The sequence below is a fragment of the Heteronotia binoei genome, chromosome 19 (genome assembly GCF_032191835.1).
Source record: "Heteronotia binoei isolate CCM8104 ecotype False Entrance Well chromosome 19, APGP_CSIRO_Hbin_v1, whole genome shotgun sequence".
Taxonomy (NCBI): Eukaryota; Metazoa; Chordata; class Lepidosauria; order Squamata; family Gekkonidae; genus Heteronotia; species Heteronotia binoei.
Genome location: NC_083241.1, coordinates 13,958,991 through 13,976,840, shown reverse-complemented (window position 1 = coordinate 13,976,840; position 17,850 = coordinate 13,958,991). Strand labels below are relative to the sequence as shown.

The following is a 17,850-nucleotide window of genomic DNA, read 5'->3' as shown; positions in this document are numbered from 1 at the left end:
GCTGTGAGAGCCCTCTCAGCCGCACTCACCTCACAGGGTGTCTGTTGTGAGGGAGGAAGGGAAAGGAGATTATAGGCCACTCTGAGACTCTGTCCTTGAAAGGGCAGCTGCTGTGAGAGCCCTCTCCAGCCCCACCCACCTCACAGGGTGTCTGTTGTGCGGGGAGAAGTTATAGGAGATTGTAAGCTGCTGAATCGCTAATTCAGAGAGAAGGGCGGGGTATAAATCTGCAGTATTCTTCTTCTTCTATATGAAATGTTAAATTCCATTTCTATGCATCTGAGGAAGTGTGCTTGCTTGCACACCAAAGTTCATACCTTGAATAAGCTTTTGTTGGTTTTAAAGGTGCCACTGGACTCAAAATCTCTTGTATAATTTACTTAGCTTTGTACATACATCTGCAAAGGCCCCAGAAGGGTCTAATGCCTTAGAATCCACCCTCCATAGCTGCTGTTTGCTGCCAGGGAACTGATCTCTGTGGTCTAGAGTCATCATTCCGGGAGATCTGCAGGCCCCCAACAGGAGGCTGGCAAGCAGCCATTGCAGTCTAGCTTCACAGAGATGTTGTGAAACTAAACTGGGAGGGAAGAACCGAGTGTCTTTGGTTCCTGAGCTTCATGGAAGAAGCAGTACAATACAACAGACAGATAAACAGTCTCATGGGTCTCCTGAGCCTTCCACACCCAATGAATTCCACACCCTCTGACGTAATCTTTAGTACACAAATGGTGTTTCATCCTACTGATGGTCAAGGAGAAAAGCAACTTGAATCCAATTGTGGGGGGGAAAGAAGGTATCTGAAGAGGCTGTGAGTGTCACAGGTCAGAAGGGGAATGATTTGCCAACATCGCCTACCACAACCGCAATTTTCAAACAGCCCCAAAAGGCCTGCGGTTGTGTACCTCGGCCAGCTCACAGAGGCTTGCTGGAACATCTGTAAACATCTGCTTTCCCACAGGATCACCAGATGCCCAGAGAAGAGGGATGGAAGAACTCAACGAACTTGAAACGTTGCAGCCAAAGGACTGTCCCTTCCTCACCCACACCTTGGTCCCTTCCGTTTTCACCTCCCTTTCTGTCCCTTAATGAGGTGGGAGGAGGAAACCAGAATTGCAACAGCCAAGAGACTTCTGCAAAGAAAACTCCCAAACTGCAGGGCCTGAAAAGGCAGAGCCAAACATTCTTACAAAATGCAACAACTGCTAAGACACAATTTGAGACGCCAAAAGGGAATCAACTGGGTGTGTGTGTGTGTGTGTGCACAGCACATTCAGCATGTCAATCAGCTATAAGGTTTCTAAATGGCACAAACCCACACTTAATGGTCATCACTGTATAATGTGTGCCTAGGTTGGGGCTAGGTGCTACCTCCTCGCAGCCAGACTCGGCACCCTTGAAACAAATTCACAGGCTCTCCAGCGACCTTCCTACATTTTAACACATTTTTCACTCCAGTGCTTTGATGCTCAACAAAAAGTTTCAACAGGATAAGCAAAGGAATGAGACAACTTGTTTCTCTGAAGAACTCTCTTCTCCAGCATCATAAGGACTAGAAACTTGGTTGTTGTTTTTAAATGAAATTTTAGATTCTCAGCACTTCCACTGGGCCTGCCTTGGAATATGAGAATTGCCTCTGCATCACACACCAGAAAAATCTCTAAATGCTTTAAGACAGGGGTGTCAAACATGTGGCCCGGGGGATGAATCAGGCCCCCGGAGGGCTCCTATCAGGCCCGCAAGCAACTGGCTGTCATCTGCTTCCTTCTCCCTCTCTTGCTTCCTTCTGCAGAACAGCTTGCTTTGCAAGGCTTGCTCAATTGCACAGGAGCTACAGAGCAAAATCTCTGTTTTCTCCATTGGCTGAGGCTCCTCCCTTGGGGAGGAAAGGAGGGAGGCAGAACTTGTTTTTCCAGGCTCCCCCAGTCACGCAGCAGAGCTACTGAGCCAAGCCTCTCTTCATTGCATTGGCTGAGGCTCCCCCCTCCATCCCGTGGGGAAGGAAAGAAAGAGCCAGAGTTCCCTGGATCCCATGTGAGAAATACAAAGAAAGCACCTTTAAGACCAAAGAATGCTAATGTTTTAAGTTTTTAAAAATATATATATTTAATTGTGTTTGTCTGTGTCCTTTATAAAGTTTTTATCTCTGCTACTTAATCTTAAATAGGTATAAACATGACCTGTCCTGACACGGCCCGGCCCAACCAGGTCTCATCTGTGTCAGCTCTGGCCCTCATAACAAATGAGTTTGACACCCCTGCTTTAAGCCATATTTTGAGTGTGCTGCAATGGCTAGAACAGGGGTCCCCAACATGGTGCCGACCAATATCTCTAACAATGCCCACCAAATGTTTTTAGAAAGTGGGAGAGACCAGATGTGACACTTACCCAGCACAGCTTCTGACTGGCTTCTGATGATCCAGTTGGCTGGGCAGATTAAAACAACACTGTTGCAGTGGCATCTGCCTCCAGCGTGTTCATTTTATTCTCTTTCACATCTCTTTCCCAGGGTATAGAATCATAGACTAGGAAGGGAACCCCAGGGTCATCTAGCCCAACCCCCTGCACAATGCAGGAAACTTACAAATACCTCCCCCCTAATTCACAGAATCCGCATTGATGTCAGACAGCCATCTAGTCTCTCCTTAAAAACCTCAGAGGAAGGAGAGCCCATCACCTCCTGAGGAAGCCTGTTCCACTGAGGAACCAATTTAACTGTCAGGAAGTTCTTCCTAATGTTGAGCTGGAAACACTTTTATTTATTTGTTTGTTTTGTTTTTTACTTAATTTCAACCCACTGGTTCTGGTCCTACCTTCTGGGGCCACAGAAAATAATTCCAAAACCATCCTCTATATTAGGGGTGGCCAATGGTAGCTCTCCAGATGTTTTTGCCTGTAAGACCGAATTATTCCGACAGGCCTTCGATATCTAACTGAGAGAGAGCTGCTACTGGACATCATATAGAGCACCATGTAGAGTACTGGTGGTCACCACTGAATTTTCAGAACCGCCTACATTGTATTGTATTAATACAGCACCATGAAATGAAATGAAATGGTTTTAAATAATTTAAATATGTAATTATGTTTTATATGTTTTATTGGTTTTAATGGTAGTAATGTAATGTTGTGAGCCGCCCTGAGTCCGCTTGCGGAGAGGGCGGGATATAAGCTTAATGTAATAAATAAATAAATAAACTCCCATCAGCCCCAGCCATTGGTCATTCTGGCTGGGGCTGATGGGAGTTGTAGGCAAAAAACATCTGGAGAACTACCGTTGACCACCCCTACTTTATATGGCAGCCCTTCAAGTACTTGAAGATGGTGATCACAGAATCATAGAGTTGGAAGGGACTTCCAGGGTCATCTAGTCCAATCCCCTGCACAATGCAGGAAATCATATCACCTCTCAGCCGCCTCCTCTCCAGGCTAAACATCACCAGCTCCTTCACCCTTTCTTCATAGGACTTGGTCTCCAGAGCCCTCACCATCTTCATCGCCCTCCTCTGGACCCGTTCCAGCTTGTCTATATCCTTCTTAAAATGGGGTGGGTGTTTTAAGAAATTATTCCTCTTCTCCCCTGCACTTCACTGGCCTCTTTGTGTGGTTCCACCTCTTGAGGCAGCCATTTTGTGGTGGCACTCACCACCCTGCGTCAGAATTCCAAAAAATGCTAAACATCCCACTCCAAGCCAAGCTATTCTTTAAAGATCTGGAAGGGGATCTGGAGCTTGCCAAATATGGAATAAATCCCTCCTCAACGAGGGCCAGCGGGGACTCAACGCTAAGAAATCTATTAACTTCCTGAGGGAAAAAAAATAAACGGATTTACCAAGAAAGAGAAAGGTCCTCTTACCTTGTAACCCGGAGAGCGAATTAAAATGAAGCGATGTTTCCTGTTCAAGAGAGCCCGCAAGTCTTGGCATTTCTCATAATTTTCCAGCTCCACGGTTTCCACGCACTTCTGCTCGTCCTACAGAAGCAGGGGAGAAAAACTCAAACCTGATTGTCTCTTACAAAATAGCATCACAATGTCTGTGGAAGTTTAGGGTTGCCAACGTCCCAGTGAGATCTGGAAATCTCCCAGAATTACAAGTAGTTGCCAGAATGAAGCGATCAATCCCCCTGGAGGAAATCACTGCTTTGGCGGCTGGACTCTATGGTATTCCCCAAACCCCACCCTCCCCAGACTCCATCACCAAATCTCCAGGAATTTCTCAATCTGGAGTTGGCAACCCTGCTTAGGGAGTTTTCATTGTGGGAAGGGCAGAGCACAGTTGGGACTTAAATCCACCCCCAAACCCTGCGTGACCTATTCGGTTTCCATGACATCACCAATTACAGTTGCCAACTTTCAGATGGTAGTTGAAAATCTCCCGGAATTACAACTGGTCTCCGTGACAACAGAGATCTGTTCCCAGGAGAAAACGGCTGCTTTGGAAGGTGGACTGTACGGCGCTATACATTGCTGGGGTCTCCCCCCTCCCCAAACCCTGCTATCTCCAGGCTCCACCCCCAAAATATCTAGGTGCTTCCCAAGCTAGACTTGGCAACCAGTGACTGCAGCCTTAAGGACTAGGAACATGTTCTTTTCTTTTTAAACAACGAGCACAACGATTTCAGGAACCTGAATACAGTGCCGAACTCTAGAACCTTTTGGCACCTCCTTGGAAATACAGCATACACAAAAATATGCTAGGAAGATAAAAATGGATTTCAGAGGACTTGGAAGCCCCTAACTTGATCACTGTGCTACAGATCCTGGGAAGAAAAGGTACCTGCTGATAAACTTCCCATGTTTAAAAAACTGTCTGTATGTTTCAACTCTCATTTTAGTGTGTTGGATTGGGGGTGGGGAGGAAGTGAATGGTTTTAAAGTGTGATTTTGTTATGTAAGTTTAATGGCTCACCACCTCGGGGGCCCTCACACAGAGAAAGAGAGGGCAGAAAATTTCATAAAATAAAATATAAATCAATATATGCATGTGTACAAAACAATCTAGTGAGCGTGCCATGCAACTGGCATAGCTCTGATCCCAGACCTGCTTCATCAGGCTCCCAAAAAAAGCTGCGAGAAGCCATTTGCTAGAAACAGAACAGAATGGAAGCGTTGCGCAAACCTGGGGCTCTTTGGGGTTTGAATTCATTAAGCAACCTCTGCTGTTCCAAACAGCACTTGTGTTCACCCAAAGATTGAGGGTACAGGGCTTGCTGGGGGCGGGGGCGGGTTATGACACCCCTCTCACACGCCTTTTGCAATGCAGACATACAATCCAGCCAATCAGGTTAAAACGGATAAAAGGAAGTACTTCTTCACTCAAAGGGTGATTAACATGTGGAATTCACTGCCACAGGAGGTGGTGGCGGCTACAAGCATAGACAGCTTCAAGAGCGGGTTAGATAAAAATATGGAGCAGAGGTCCATCAGTGGCTATTAGCCACAGTGTGTATATATATATATATATATATATATATATATATATATATATATATATATATATATATATATATATATATATATGTGTGTGTGTGTGTGTGTGTGTGTGTATAATTTTTTTTTTTGCCACTGTGTGACAGAGTGTTGGATTGGATGGGCCATTGGCCTGATCCAACATGGCTTCTCTTATGTTCTTATTCCCCACTCCTCCACATGCACCTGCTGGAATGGCCTTGGGTTAGCCATAGCTCTGGCAGAGGTTGTCCTTGAAAGGGCAGCTTCTGTCAGAGCTCTCTCAGCCCCACCCACATCACAGGGTGTCTGTTGTGGGGGGAGAAGATATAGGAGATTGTAAGCCGCTCTGAGACTCTGATTCAGAGAGAAGGGCAGGGTATAAATCTGCAATTCTTATTATTATTATTATTTGGGGGGCTGAGAGCGCTGTGACTGATTCAAGGTCACCCAGCTGGCTTTAAGCGGAGCAGTAGGGAATCAAACCCAGTCCTCCAGATTAGAGTCCTCTGCTCTTAACCACTATTACACCAAACTGAATCACAACTAAGAGTTAAAGCAGCAATCCCAAGTCTGGAGGGAAGGAAAACACATACTAAGGCTTGAATCAGAGAACATGACAGAAAAATCCAGAAACTGACCACCAGATTGGAGGAGGGGGTATTCTTAACACCTATGTGGTTTTCCAGTCAACCAGAACTCCCTCCCTATTGGATGTGACATTCATTCACCCCCATGGGGTCAAAAACAGTGTTGGACCAGGGTTCCCTCTAAGCTGAGTTAGCGTGAGCTAGCTCACAGATTTTTAGCCGGCTCACACATTTTGTCTTAGCTCCGGAAGGATGACCCCAGAGCACAATAACTTATGCAGTGGCTCATAACTTTAATGCCAGTAGCTCACAACTTCAAGGCCAGTAGCTCATAACTTTAATGCCAGTAGTTCACAAAGCAGAATTTTTGCTCACAAGACTCTGCATCTTAGAGGGAACATTGGCTGAGACCTATTGGGTTGGATTTATACTCCGCCCTTCGCTTGGAGTCTCAGAGCAGTTTACAATCTCCTTTCCCTTCCTCTTCCCACAACAGACACCCTGTGAAGTAGGTGGCGCTGAGAGAGCTCTGAGAGAACTGCTCTTGAGCGGAACAGCTCTGAGAGAACTGCAACTGCGTGTGGAGGAGGAGTGGGGAATCAAGCCCGGCTCTCCAGATTAGAGTCCGCTGCTCTTAACCACTACATCAAACCAGTGGGGAGAATGATCCAACCGGTCCGTGGGCATCCAAGCAGGCTTCCATTACAGAGGAGAAGTTCACATTTGGGTCTCCCAGATGCTAGCCTGACACTCTAATCACTATACCACGCTACCCCTGGAGGTGCCTTCAAAACTGAGGCTGGCAGACCATCGCATCCAGCAGACAGATGCACAAATGTGTTAATGCAGGAACGACACAAGCACATCCTAAAATGTCCTTTTGTGACCAACCTCTTCATTTGCTTCATACAAACACTCATTTATTAACAACTGTTTTCGTACTTTCAGATTGGGTTTCTTTTCCCCTTTTGGTACTACAGAGAGGAACAAAAAAAAAAAACCCAATGAAAGACGAAGGCTTCAGATCTGGCCCAGGCTCCTGCTTAGTACATCTGCTTCACCCATGGAAACAAGAGGGATTATGGTTGCATCGACTGTCCGCAGTCAAAGAGAAAGATGGGAGCACCCTCTCCATTTAAGGCAGACAAAAAAAATTTTTGTACCTAGGAACAGATAAAACAAGAGAAGAAAAAGCTGCACACCAGACCACAAGCACCAAAATAGTTGTGCAGGTGCTATGGCAGCCGGTAGAAGGCAGGAAGCTGGTGCAGAGATCCGTTGTACATAGAGGCAGTCGTGCTATCGTCACTGCATTTGTTTCTTCCTCAAATCGCGGCTGAAAAACTGATTTGTTTTATTTCTTCCCTTCACTTATACCCCTCCATTCCCCCTGGTGGAAACCCAAAGCAGCCTACACTGTTCTCCTTTCCTCCTTTTTAAACCTCACAATAACCCTGTGAGGTACGTTAGGCTGAGAGTGTAATGAGAGAGAGCGCTTCCATGGCCGAGTGGGATTTCAATACAGGGGCTCCCAGATCCTCAGCCAACACTCTAAACCAGGGGTGGTCAAACTGTGGTTCAAGAGCCACATGTGGCTCTTTCACAAATATCATGTGGCTCTCCAAGCCAAGCCAGTCAACAGCTTGGAGAATTCATTTGAAGTTAAAGTTGCTTTCTTTCCACGTCTCCCTCCCTCCCATTTATTTGCCTGCCTGCCTGTCCTGCAGCTCTCAAACATCTGACATCCATGTCTTGCGCATCTCAAACACTTCACGTTGATTCTATGTGGCTCTTACTTTAAGCAAGTTTGGCCACCCCTGCTCTAACCACTACACCACGCTAGTTCGGGACCGCTGTGACATAACTGCACGTGAGAGGAGCTCAGCAGTATCTAGGCACCTCCAGTCAAAGGGATCTCAGGGTTGGGAAAGGTGTCCGAAAGAGAGATGATCAAATTCAGCAAAAGACAACTTCACGTGTGATTGCAAAGGGTACCTCGTGTGGATTTTTGCATAGTGCCCATGTGGTGGAACGCCTCTGTTGAATGAAAGAAGTCCTAGGTTCAATCCCTGCCATCTTCTATGAGGCCAAAGTTGGTTCCCAGCTCCTTACTCACAGCTTCTGGATCCTTCTTTGCAAATCTCACTACAACTCCTGATGATACTTCAAAAGCCTTGCACCCTGAAAGCAGTTCTGCAGTACCCGAAATCATACAACCCCAGCCATGCCCCACTTTCTGTAATCTCCAAAGTGCTATTAAACCACACACTGCAGGTGAAGATGGTTTTATTCAGGACAGCCTCTGATTAATCCCCCACCACCACCCATTATGTATTTGCTGTGTTACATATTGCATCCCACTGGGTTATTGTTACCTGAGTTTGAGACAGGCACTCCTTGCAAACCAGGATCCTGAAGCCTGGAAGAACTGACTAATCAGGATGCTAGCCATGCAACAACTTGTAACAAAGAGATGCAAATAAAAGATTCTGGAGTGAGCCAATAGGAGTAACTGTTGCCTGACAGGGGGTATGATTAACCATGGCCAGAGTGTGCATAATGAGTGAAGTGTCTGTGCTTGTCTGTGACCGTTTCTTCTGGCAATAAAGTGTTCTTGGTTGATTCAGAGCTGGCTGAACTCACTTTCCAATACCGCCCGCCTATCAGCAGTTTTAAATTGTGGTTTTAATTCATGGCCTTTTATGTATTTTTATAGTTTTTGTTCTAGGCTCCACCCCAAAATTTCCAGGAATTTCCTAACCCGCAGTTGGCAACTGGAATCCCCACTCAGACAGCTGTGCCCTGTAGAGAATATGTATTTCACCCAGGTCCAAAGCCATTATTAGCATCAATGGCTCCAAAACGAGGAGCCCCAAGGATGAAATGCAAGTTAAGAAACTGGGGGCAGCTGTACCCCCAAAACACAATCTCTGGCTCACTCTTGAGAGCCAGTTTGGTGTAGTGGTGAAGTGTGCGGACTCTTATCTGGGAGAGCCGGGTTTGATTCCCCACTCCTCCACTTGCACCTGCTGGGATGGCCTTGGGTCAGCCATAGCTCTCACAGAGTTGTCCTTGAAAAGGCAGCTTCTGAGAGAGATCTCTCAGCCCCACCCACCTCACAGGGTGTCTGTTATGGGGAAGGAAGATAAAGGAGATTGTGAGCTGCTCTGAGACTCTGAGATTTGGAATGGAGGATGTGCTATAAATCCAATTTCTTCTTCTTCTTAATCCATCACTTCTTCCCCCAGACTCTGGGGACAGTGTCACACAGGGGGACATGGACCACTGCTCATAGATTTGTTTGAGCACTAATGTCTCCAAAACAGGGTGCTCCTAGGACAAAATGAAGCACTGACTATGGGTTGTTGCACCCCATAAAAGTCTGGGGTGCAAGATTTGGGGGTGACCCAAAGCTTTTTGTTGGCACGCAGGACGGATGCAGCTGCCCTGTCCTGGAAAGCCCAGGCTAGCCCGATCTTCTCAGATCTCGGAAGCTAAGCAGGTTTGGCCCCAAGTGGTATTTGGATGGGAGACCTCCAAGGAATACCAGGGGCGTGATACAAAGGCAGGAAATGGCAAACCACCTCTGAACGACTCTTGCCTTGAAAACACCACCCAGTCTCCATTAGTCAGCTGTGACTTGACGGCGTTTTTCACCACCACCAGGGAGGCAGCTGCCCTCATCCCTTATTCAGTGCAAAAACTATATGGCAGAAGGCAAATTTACCATAGAGTTTTTGCCCTGGCATCCTGTAAGTGAAGTATCACTTCCGGGTCACATGGCCAGTGGCATAGACACGCCATTGTAGGTTGGATAGGCCTCCCTGCTGCTCCTGATTAAGTCCCCTCCCCATCCCCTGACAGTTGCCAGGAGGTACCTGTGAATTTACTATATTTACCTAAAAAGGAGACTATGTCGCTTTTTCCCCTAGGTGTGTCATCAACAAAAAGTCAAGAGGGTCTTATTCACATATAAGTCACAAATTTGTACAAATAAAAAAACCTTCTGTGTATAAATTTATTTAAGGGTCCCACCCTATATTTTGGGTCATCCTACATTCAGGGGATATCTGTTAGAAGATCAGACTAGGATCTCAGAGACCCAGGTTCGAATCCCAACTCTGCCATGGGAAGCTCGCTGGCTGACCCTGAGCTAGTTATACTCTCTGCCTAACCTACCTCACAAGGCTGTTGTGGGGATAAAACAGAGGGGAGGAGAATGATGCAAGCCACTTTAGAACCAGCTCAGGAGAAAGGCAGGATATAAAGGAATCGAAGAAATAAATGAGTCTTTCTTTCAGGTAAAGAACAGTAAAAGGTAAAGCTAGTCCCCTGTGCAAGCACCAATAGTTTCCAACTCTGGGGTGATGTCACATCACGTTTTCACGGCAGACTTTTTTACAGGGTGGTTTGCCATTGACTTCCCCAGTCATCTACACTTTTCCCCCTAGCAAGCTGGGTACTCATTTTATCGACCTCGGAAGGATGGAAGGCTGAGTCAACCTTGAGCCAGCTACCTGAATCCACCTTCTGCCGGGATCGAACTCAAGTCGTGAGCAGAGTGTTTGGACTGCAGTACTGCAGCTTTACCACTCTGCGCCACAAGGCTGCTCAAAGAACAGTAGTGAAGGAAAATGGGAATTCTCCAGTTATCACTCCTGGAATTCATCTCACCAAAAGACCTGATTTCCAGGGAAAAAGGGGAACATCTAATTTATCTCAACATCACCCAGCCAGCATTTGACCCCTTTCCCTTGGGGGGGTCTCTTTACTAATCTTACCTCATCTTCATACATCAAGAGCTGACTTTTGCAGAGCAGGATGTACCGTTCTTTCCAGAGTCCCAAGATCCCTCCGCTATTCTTTTTTATCCAGCCCACCTTGTCTGCGGTAGATGCACATTTTGGTTTCTCGGGAAGCTCCTCCTTCACACCCTAGAGAGGAACCAAGAGGAAAGAAAGCAGGAAGTTAGCCTTTCAAAACTCCAGCCCCAGCCTCCTGGTCCATTCTACAAATTCTGCCTTATTTTGCCATGCACAAACACGAGAGAACCATGCACAAACACAATAACCACAGCTTTCTTGGAGCTACTCCAAAAAGGAGTATCAGAAAGTGGAGCTGCACAGCCTAGACCTCAGCCCAAGACCCTAGAGCAGGGGTGGCCAAACTGTGGCTCAGAAGCCACATGTGGCTCTTTCACACATATTGTGTGGCTCTTGAAGCCTCATTAGCTGGCTTTGAGAAGGGACTTCTCTCTTTAAATTACTTATCAAAGTTAAGCCAGCTGGTGGCTTGTATAGTGTATTTAAAGTTGCTTTCTTTCTACCTCTCCCTCCCTCCTCCATCTTCCTTCCTTCCTTCCTTGCGGCTCACAGACACCTGAAGTTCATGTCTAGAATTGGACCTCCTGGTCTGGTCTTTTTGAAACTTGTGGGGGGGGGGGGGGGTGTTCCAAGGCACAAGATGCTATGCCGAAAATCTGGTACCTCTACCCAAAAAAAAGTGACCCCAGAGTCCCAGATATCCACAGATCAAATCTCCATTATACCCTATGGAGACCAGTCTCCATAAGGTATAACAGAGAGCCCAGCAGACATTCAAACTCCACACCCCCCCCCCAACTTTCTGATAATCCTGAAGCGGGGGGAGAACTTCCAAACTAGGAGATCCCTGCCCCCAACTGGGGATTGGCAATGCATCTGAGATAAGGGGCATTAAAGGGGAATAATTTTGACTTATTCTTAAAAGATTCTTTTAAAAAAGATTTCTATGTGCCTATCGGGGATTTTATTTTCTTTCAAAAGGACCCTGATTAGGAATTACAACACTTGGATTGGAGTCCATGTTTAATGGCTGGAAGTAGATGGCTAAATATTTTAAAATACATTTATGGTCCCATATATTCCAGTTTGTGGTCTCTCTGTGTCCCCCCCCCCCCACCTCACTGGCTACCTTTCTTCACATTAACCCTCCACCCCACCCCTGCCTTCTAAACTTTTTATTATCATCACTGAGCAGTGAGTGGATTTTGTCCTGTCTGAAAGCAACATGTTATTTCCCTTGGAGAGATCGCCCTTTCCAGTTCTAACAGATAAAAAATAATAATGAAAAAAACCCTAACAGCACAGTTTGCAAATCTTTATTAGCGGAAGGAAGCAAGCTTCCAGTAGTACTGTAATGACTAACAAAATTTGTGGCAGAGCATGAGCTTTCATGAGTCACTGCTCCCTTCTTCAGATACAGCTAGAATGTGAGCCCATCTGCTTCAGCGGGGAGAGCAGGATATAAATCTATTAAACTAAACTTATCTGGGAAAGTGAATTGATTTCAGAAGCCAAATAACAATAGCAGCCATTGGTAAGGAGAGAAGAAACCTAGATCTCAGTTCAGCCCAGGAGGATGCAATTCAGCAATCCCTGATTCTAACATACCTGAAATTTCTTTGTAAAAGAACTAACTGCTACTCTTAGGTCAGCAACTGAATGTCCTGGAAGGTTAAAATGGTTCCCCGCTGGTTTTTCAATATTGTGGTTTTTTATAGCTGTAGAAACAGTAAAAGCCCAATAGCACCTTAAAGACTAACAAAGTTTGCGCAGGGGCTTTCATGACTCAATGCTCCCTTCTTCAGAGTTATGTCCATTTATTCTTTGTATCCTCCTCAACTGAATCCTCCTGGACCATATTGAGACCTAGGTCTCATTACCTATGATGATATCTCCATGCTTACTACCCCTCTGCATATCACACCTAATCCAACAAAGCCTATTGCCATTCAGCATCTGAAATAATCTTTACAAATTGATATCTTCGGTACCTCATGTTACATTTTATGGCACACATAGTCCGGTCCAACAAGGTGCCATTTATGTCAGATTCGGCCCTTATAACAAATGAGTTCGACACTTCTGGGTTATAGTTTCGGGCTACAGCGTGTTGGGCTAGGGACACCCAGGTTCAAATCCCCATTCTGCCATGGCAGCTGAATGGGAGATTTTGGGCCAGTCACACACTCTCAGCCTAGCCTACCTCACAGGGTTGTTGTGAGGATAAACAGAGGAGAAGATAATAATGTAAACCTGCTTGGGTCTCAATTGGAAAAAAGGGCAGGGTATTAATGAAGTAAACAAAATTAATGAATAACAATAAATCAAGGTCTTGTTCGACAACATGGAGATACAGAAAATGTGTTCTATCCTGATCGCAATGCTTTGGTTTTTCTATGTCACACCCAGACTTTTTTTTCTCCTCCATTTTTAATAAGATCTGCCTTCTGAAGGTTTTCACATCAGCCAGGTATGCTCCTAACAACTCTCATAAAAGCCCATAACCGGCAGGGCTGGCCAAGCTTCCCGAGCCCTTTAGGAGAAATACACCCTAAATGCAGAGGCTTTTCTCCTCATGAGAAAAGAAGCTTCTGTTTTCCAGAGCAAAGAGCGTCTTTCACAGTGGGGTTTTTTTTTAAATTTTTAACTGAAAGTCTTGCAATCCCTGGTTAGTGCCAAAAGGAGGAATGCCTGTAAACTTTACAGCTCTGACAGCTGACACATCTCCCTTTCATGCATCAGACTAACGAATGAAAACATTCTGGAGACAAGAGTTCAATTGGACTAAAACTGTCGAGAGGCGTCCTCACCACAGAAAGAAAGAAGAAAGTGACATGCTGAAATGGCCATTAGATGGGAATAATGAACATCTTTGGTCAGATTATCAGTAACATGAACTAAGGAGCTCCTAGAGTTGCTAACCTCCAGTTGCTAGCTGGAGATCTCGTGAGATTATATGATTTCCACACGACAGGTATCAGTTAATCTGGAGAAAATGGCCACTTTGGAAGGCAGACTCTGTGGCATTATATCCCACTGAAGTTCTTCCCCTCCCTAAACCCCACCCTCCTCAGACTCCACCCCCAAAATCTCCAGGTACTTCCTAACCCAGATCTGGCAACCTCTCCCCAGCCTCATACTTGTCGAATTTAGACATTCCATCTCATAGAAGCGCCTTTTCTATGGCCCACTGTAATATCTTTCCCTCAGAGATGGTAGTGGGCTGCTACAGAAAGACACCAACGGCTGAGCGGGCCTGCCAGTGCGGTACTGGAGAAGTGGATACAATCACACATATTCTATTTAGTTGTACTTATTACAACCAAATACGTGCTAGATTAATACAACCTGTCCAGGAAAGATTTTCAGGTTTCTCGAACACTGTAATAAGCAACATGCTTCTTTCAGGCTCTAATCTAGAGGCCATGTTGGCGTGTGCCAAATATCTAGCAGCAGCCTACAGAATTCGTAAACAGTGTGTAAAGGTGTGATATGGGTTCTAAGATATTTTATTTCATTATTTGTAAATGCTTCATTATTGTTCCATTTTTACACTGACTTCTAAACCTTACATTATTATGGTTATATATTGATACTGTTTTTTAGTATGTCTGGACTGTTTTGTGCTCGTTACGTACTGTAATAAAGCAATGATGAGATCTGGCAAACTTACTTTAAACTCCAGAAAGCTCAATTTCTTTTTACAAAACCCAAGAGATAACTATTCTGTTATCATTAAGTGTTGTCAAGTTACAACCAATTTATGGCAACTTCTCATAAGGTTTTCAAGGCATGAGACGAATGAGCTAAAGCCGTTTGCCATTACCTGTCTCTGTAAAGCAACTCTGGATTTTCTTAATGGTCTCCCCTCCAAGGACAAACCAGGATACAGCCAGCTTAGCTTCTGAGTTTTAAATGAGCTAAGGCTATTCAGGCACCTAAACAACTATTCTAATACATTAATGCAGAATTCCAAATCCATTCTCCATGGGACTTTCCAGAGGTGATCTGTCTTGACTTTAACCACATCTCAGTGGAGTTGAAAAAGTTCATGGTTTAGAACTTCCTTCAATTCAAATCGTTTCTGGTAAGGATGTGAGAGCAATTCTTTATCAGCTTAAAAATAAAATCTAAAGCAGGCTTCTGAAGATACCAGGAAGCGGAGCCTTGCTAAATTTGACACTTCCTGTAGATTTCAGCTCTTGAACGAATACAGGCAACCGTCAGATGCTGAAGCCTCCTCGGATGTGTCTTTCAGAAATCTAACTATGACCTCTTTCGCACAGGGATCAAATGCCACAGCCCCTGAGTTTTCAGGACATTGCTTGCTTCTTTGTAAAGCCCGGTTTCTGTGGGGCTCTTACAGCTCACAAACATGCCAGGGGGAAAGGACTCTAAATTTGAATGGGGCCTCACATGCGCTTACAAAGAAAAAAAATGCACTGGAGCTCCAAGCGTCCCCTCTAGCTTGACCTTCATTCAGTAAGAATTCCGAAAAGAATAGCTTTGCACGTTCATCTCCAATGATGCAACCCCTTTCTGAATTGCTATTTACAGAGGCCCGCAAAACCATCAAAAATAAAGTGCTTCTAGTCATAGAATCACAGAGTTGGAAGGGACCTTCAGGGTCATCTAGTCCAACCCCCTGCACAATGAAGAAGACTGCAGATTTATACCCTGCCTTTCTCTCTGAATCAGAGACTCAGAGTGGCTTACAGTCTCCTACATCTTCTCTCCCCACAACAGACACCCTGTGAGGTGGGTGGGGCTGAGAGGGCTCTCATAGCAGATGCCCTTTCAAGGACAGCTCTGCCAGAGCTATGGCTGACTCAAGGCCATTCCAGCAGCTGCAAGTGGAGGAGTGGGGAATCACTTAACCACTACACCAAACTGGCTCTCAATGCAGGAAACTCACAAATACCTCCCCCTAAATTCACAGGATCAGTATTGCTGTCAGATGGCCATCTAGCCTCTGTTTAAAGCCACTGAGATCAGCCATCTCTATTCACACTTGATCCTTTTTTTGGTAGTGGTCTACCACAGATTGAGGGACTGGGAGAAAGAGCGATATCTTTGAAAGCAGAGGTGCTGCCTTGAAACTGGTACTCTCTGACACAGATTAAATAAACGTCCTTTGTCAAGGCACTGCATGACCATGTAATCAGACCATCAGTCCTTCAAGGACAATATTGTCTACTTAGACTGGCAGCGGTTCGCCAGTGCCTCAGACAAAGGTCTTGCCTACTATCTGATTCTTTTAATTGGAGATGCTGAGGATTGAACCCGAGACCCCCTGCAAGCAAAGCAGATAATCTACCACTGAGCCATGGTCCCTCACACACACATCTGCATGGAAAATAAACTCTATCCTTTTCATCACCATGCTGGCTGGAGCACATCTGTATTAAGAAATGCAATCCTCTGACAATGGGAATTATGCACAGTGGGCTGACCCGCATTACACACCACACAGGATGAGGTGATAAAATTCCGGACAGGTCTCTGTCGGTTTGCACGTGGGAGAATTTCACTTCGGGATACTTTGCAGAAATCTGTAATCTCTCTGCATGCGGTCAAACTAGCACACCTGGGAGAAAGCTATGCTCACCTGGTTAAGCTAGATGATTACCTGAAAGGAACTTTACTGCACGAAGGGATTTTTTTTAAGGCAGACACTCTATGAGTTCTGTGGTGCTGCCCAAATGTTCACCACTGAAGTTATTATAATATCCCTAAGTACATTTCCCCCCACCTCAAATTTGTCTTGGTATGATCTTTCTGAAAAGAACACAGCCCAAGGAAGCTGCCTTTTCAAAGGTTCCACCCACATCAATGCCATCTTCCCTCCATATGCCTAGCATGGCTACCATTTTCCCCTCTGCAACACTCAAGGCTTTTTTCAATAGCTTTTTAAAATCAAAGGAGGAGGAAGAGACTGTATTTATACCCCAGCCTTCATTTGGAGTCTCAGAGCAGCTTACAATCCCCTTCCCTTCCTCTCCCCACAACAGACATCCTGTGAGGTAGATGGGGCTGAGAGAGCTCTCAGAGAACTGTGACTGACCCAAGATCACCCAGCTGGCTGTATACAGAAGAGTGGAGAATCAAACCTGGTTCTCCAGATTAGAGTCCACTGCTCTTAACCACTACACCAAACTGGCTTGATAATTGAGCTATAGCACAATAACATAATAACTGTCTCTTGCCGCAATCTACTAGGTCAGGGGTTTTGAACTCATTTGTTACGAGGGACAGATCTGACATAAATGAGACCTTGTTGGGCCAGGCCACGTGCGTCATAAAAATGTAATGCTAGGTAGTGGACGCAAACAATTAAAGATTTCTTTTTGAAAAACTTAAAAATAAAACATGCTTAAAACATTAGTACTCCTGCAATATTTTGTTTATTTGACAGTTTCTGATAACTGACACTTCTTGTTCTGAATTATTGCATCAAAAACTGGTGACAATGTCTGTGCTGTACCAGTCTTGAGAATGCTGTTCAGGTGTGTATCTGTAAGTTGCAAACCTACTTTTGATTTGCTCATGGGTCTGATAAGATCCCTCCAGAGGCCTGATTTGCCGCCCACGCCCCAGGCCGCATGTTTGATACCCCTGTACTAGGTCTTCTAAGTTCCCAGCAATACCAGTTACTGATTATAGGTGGCATGGTGGATGTACATATGCACACACAGGGAAAATGGTGACTGATGGAGGAAAGCGCACACAAAACTCCCATGTGGATATGCTACTGCCTGTGAGAACACAATCGCAGAGGCGATGATGGAAGCAACAGACAATCCTTGTGGCCACACAGCAACTCTGAGACCTGACACACACATACCACAAAATGTGTGGTAGCCAAACATTCAAATACAGGATGCCATTTTTGACTGCTCAAGAACTCCCTCCAAAACTAGCAAAACAGGAAAGCTTGCACTGGGCTTACTCCCTCATATGCAACTTTTCCTGCTTTCAGGGAGATTTGTTC

At 45.3% G+C, this 17,850-nt stretch overlaps 1 protein-coding gene across 1 annotated transcript in view; it reads right to left on the bottom strand.

Annotated features, from left to right (window-relative positions):
- PLEKHO2 (pleckstrin homology domain containing O2) overlaps positions 1 to 17,850 on the bottom strand; it is a 130,590-nt gene that overhangs the window by 16,433 nt on the left and 96,307 nt on the right. The window contains exons 4-5 of the mRNA XM_060260373.1: positions 10,818 to 10,970; positions 3,854 to 3,970 (exon numbers count right to left, since the gene is read on the bottom strand). Coding sequence (XP_060116356.1) covers positions 3,854 to 3,970; positions 10,818 to 10,970 — 270 coding nt within the window. The remainder of the gene's footprint in view (positions 1 to 3,853; positions 3,971 to 10,817; positions 10,971 to 17,850) is intronic.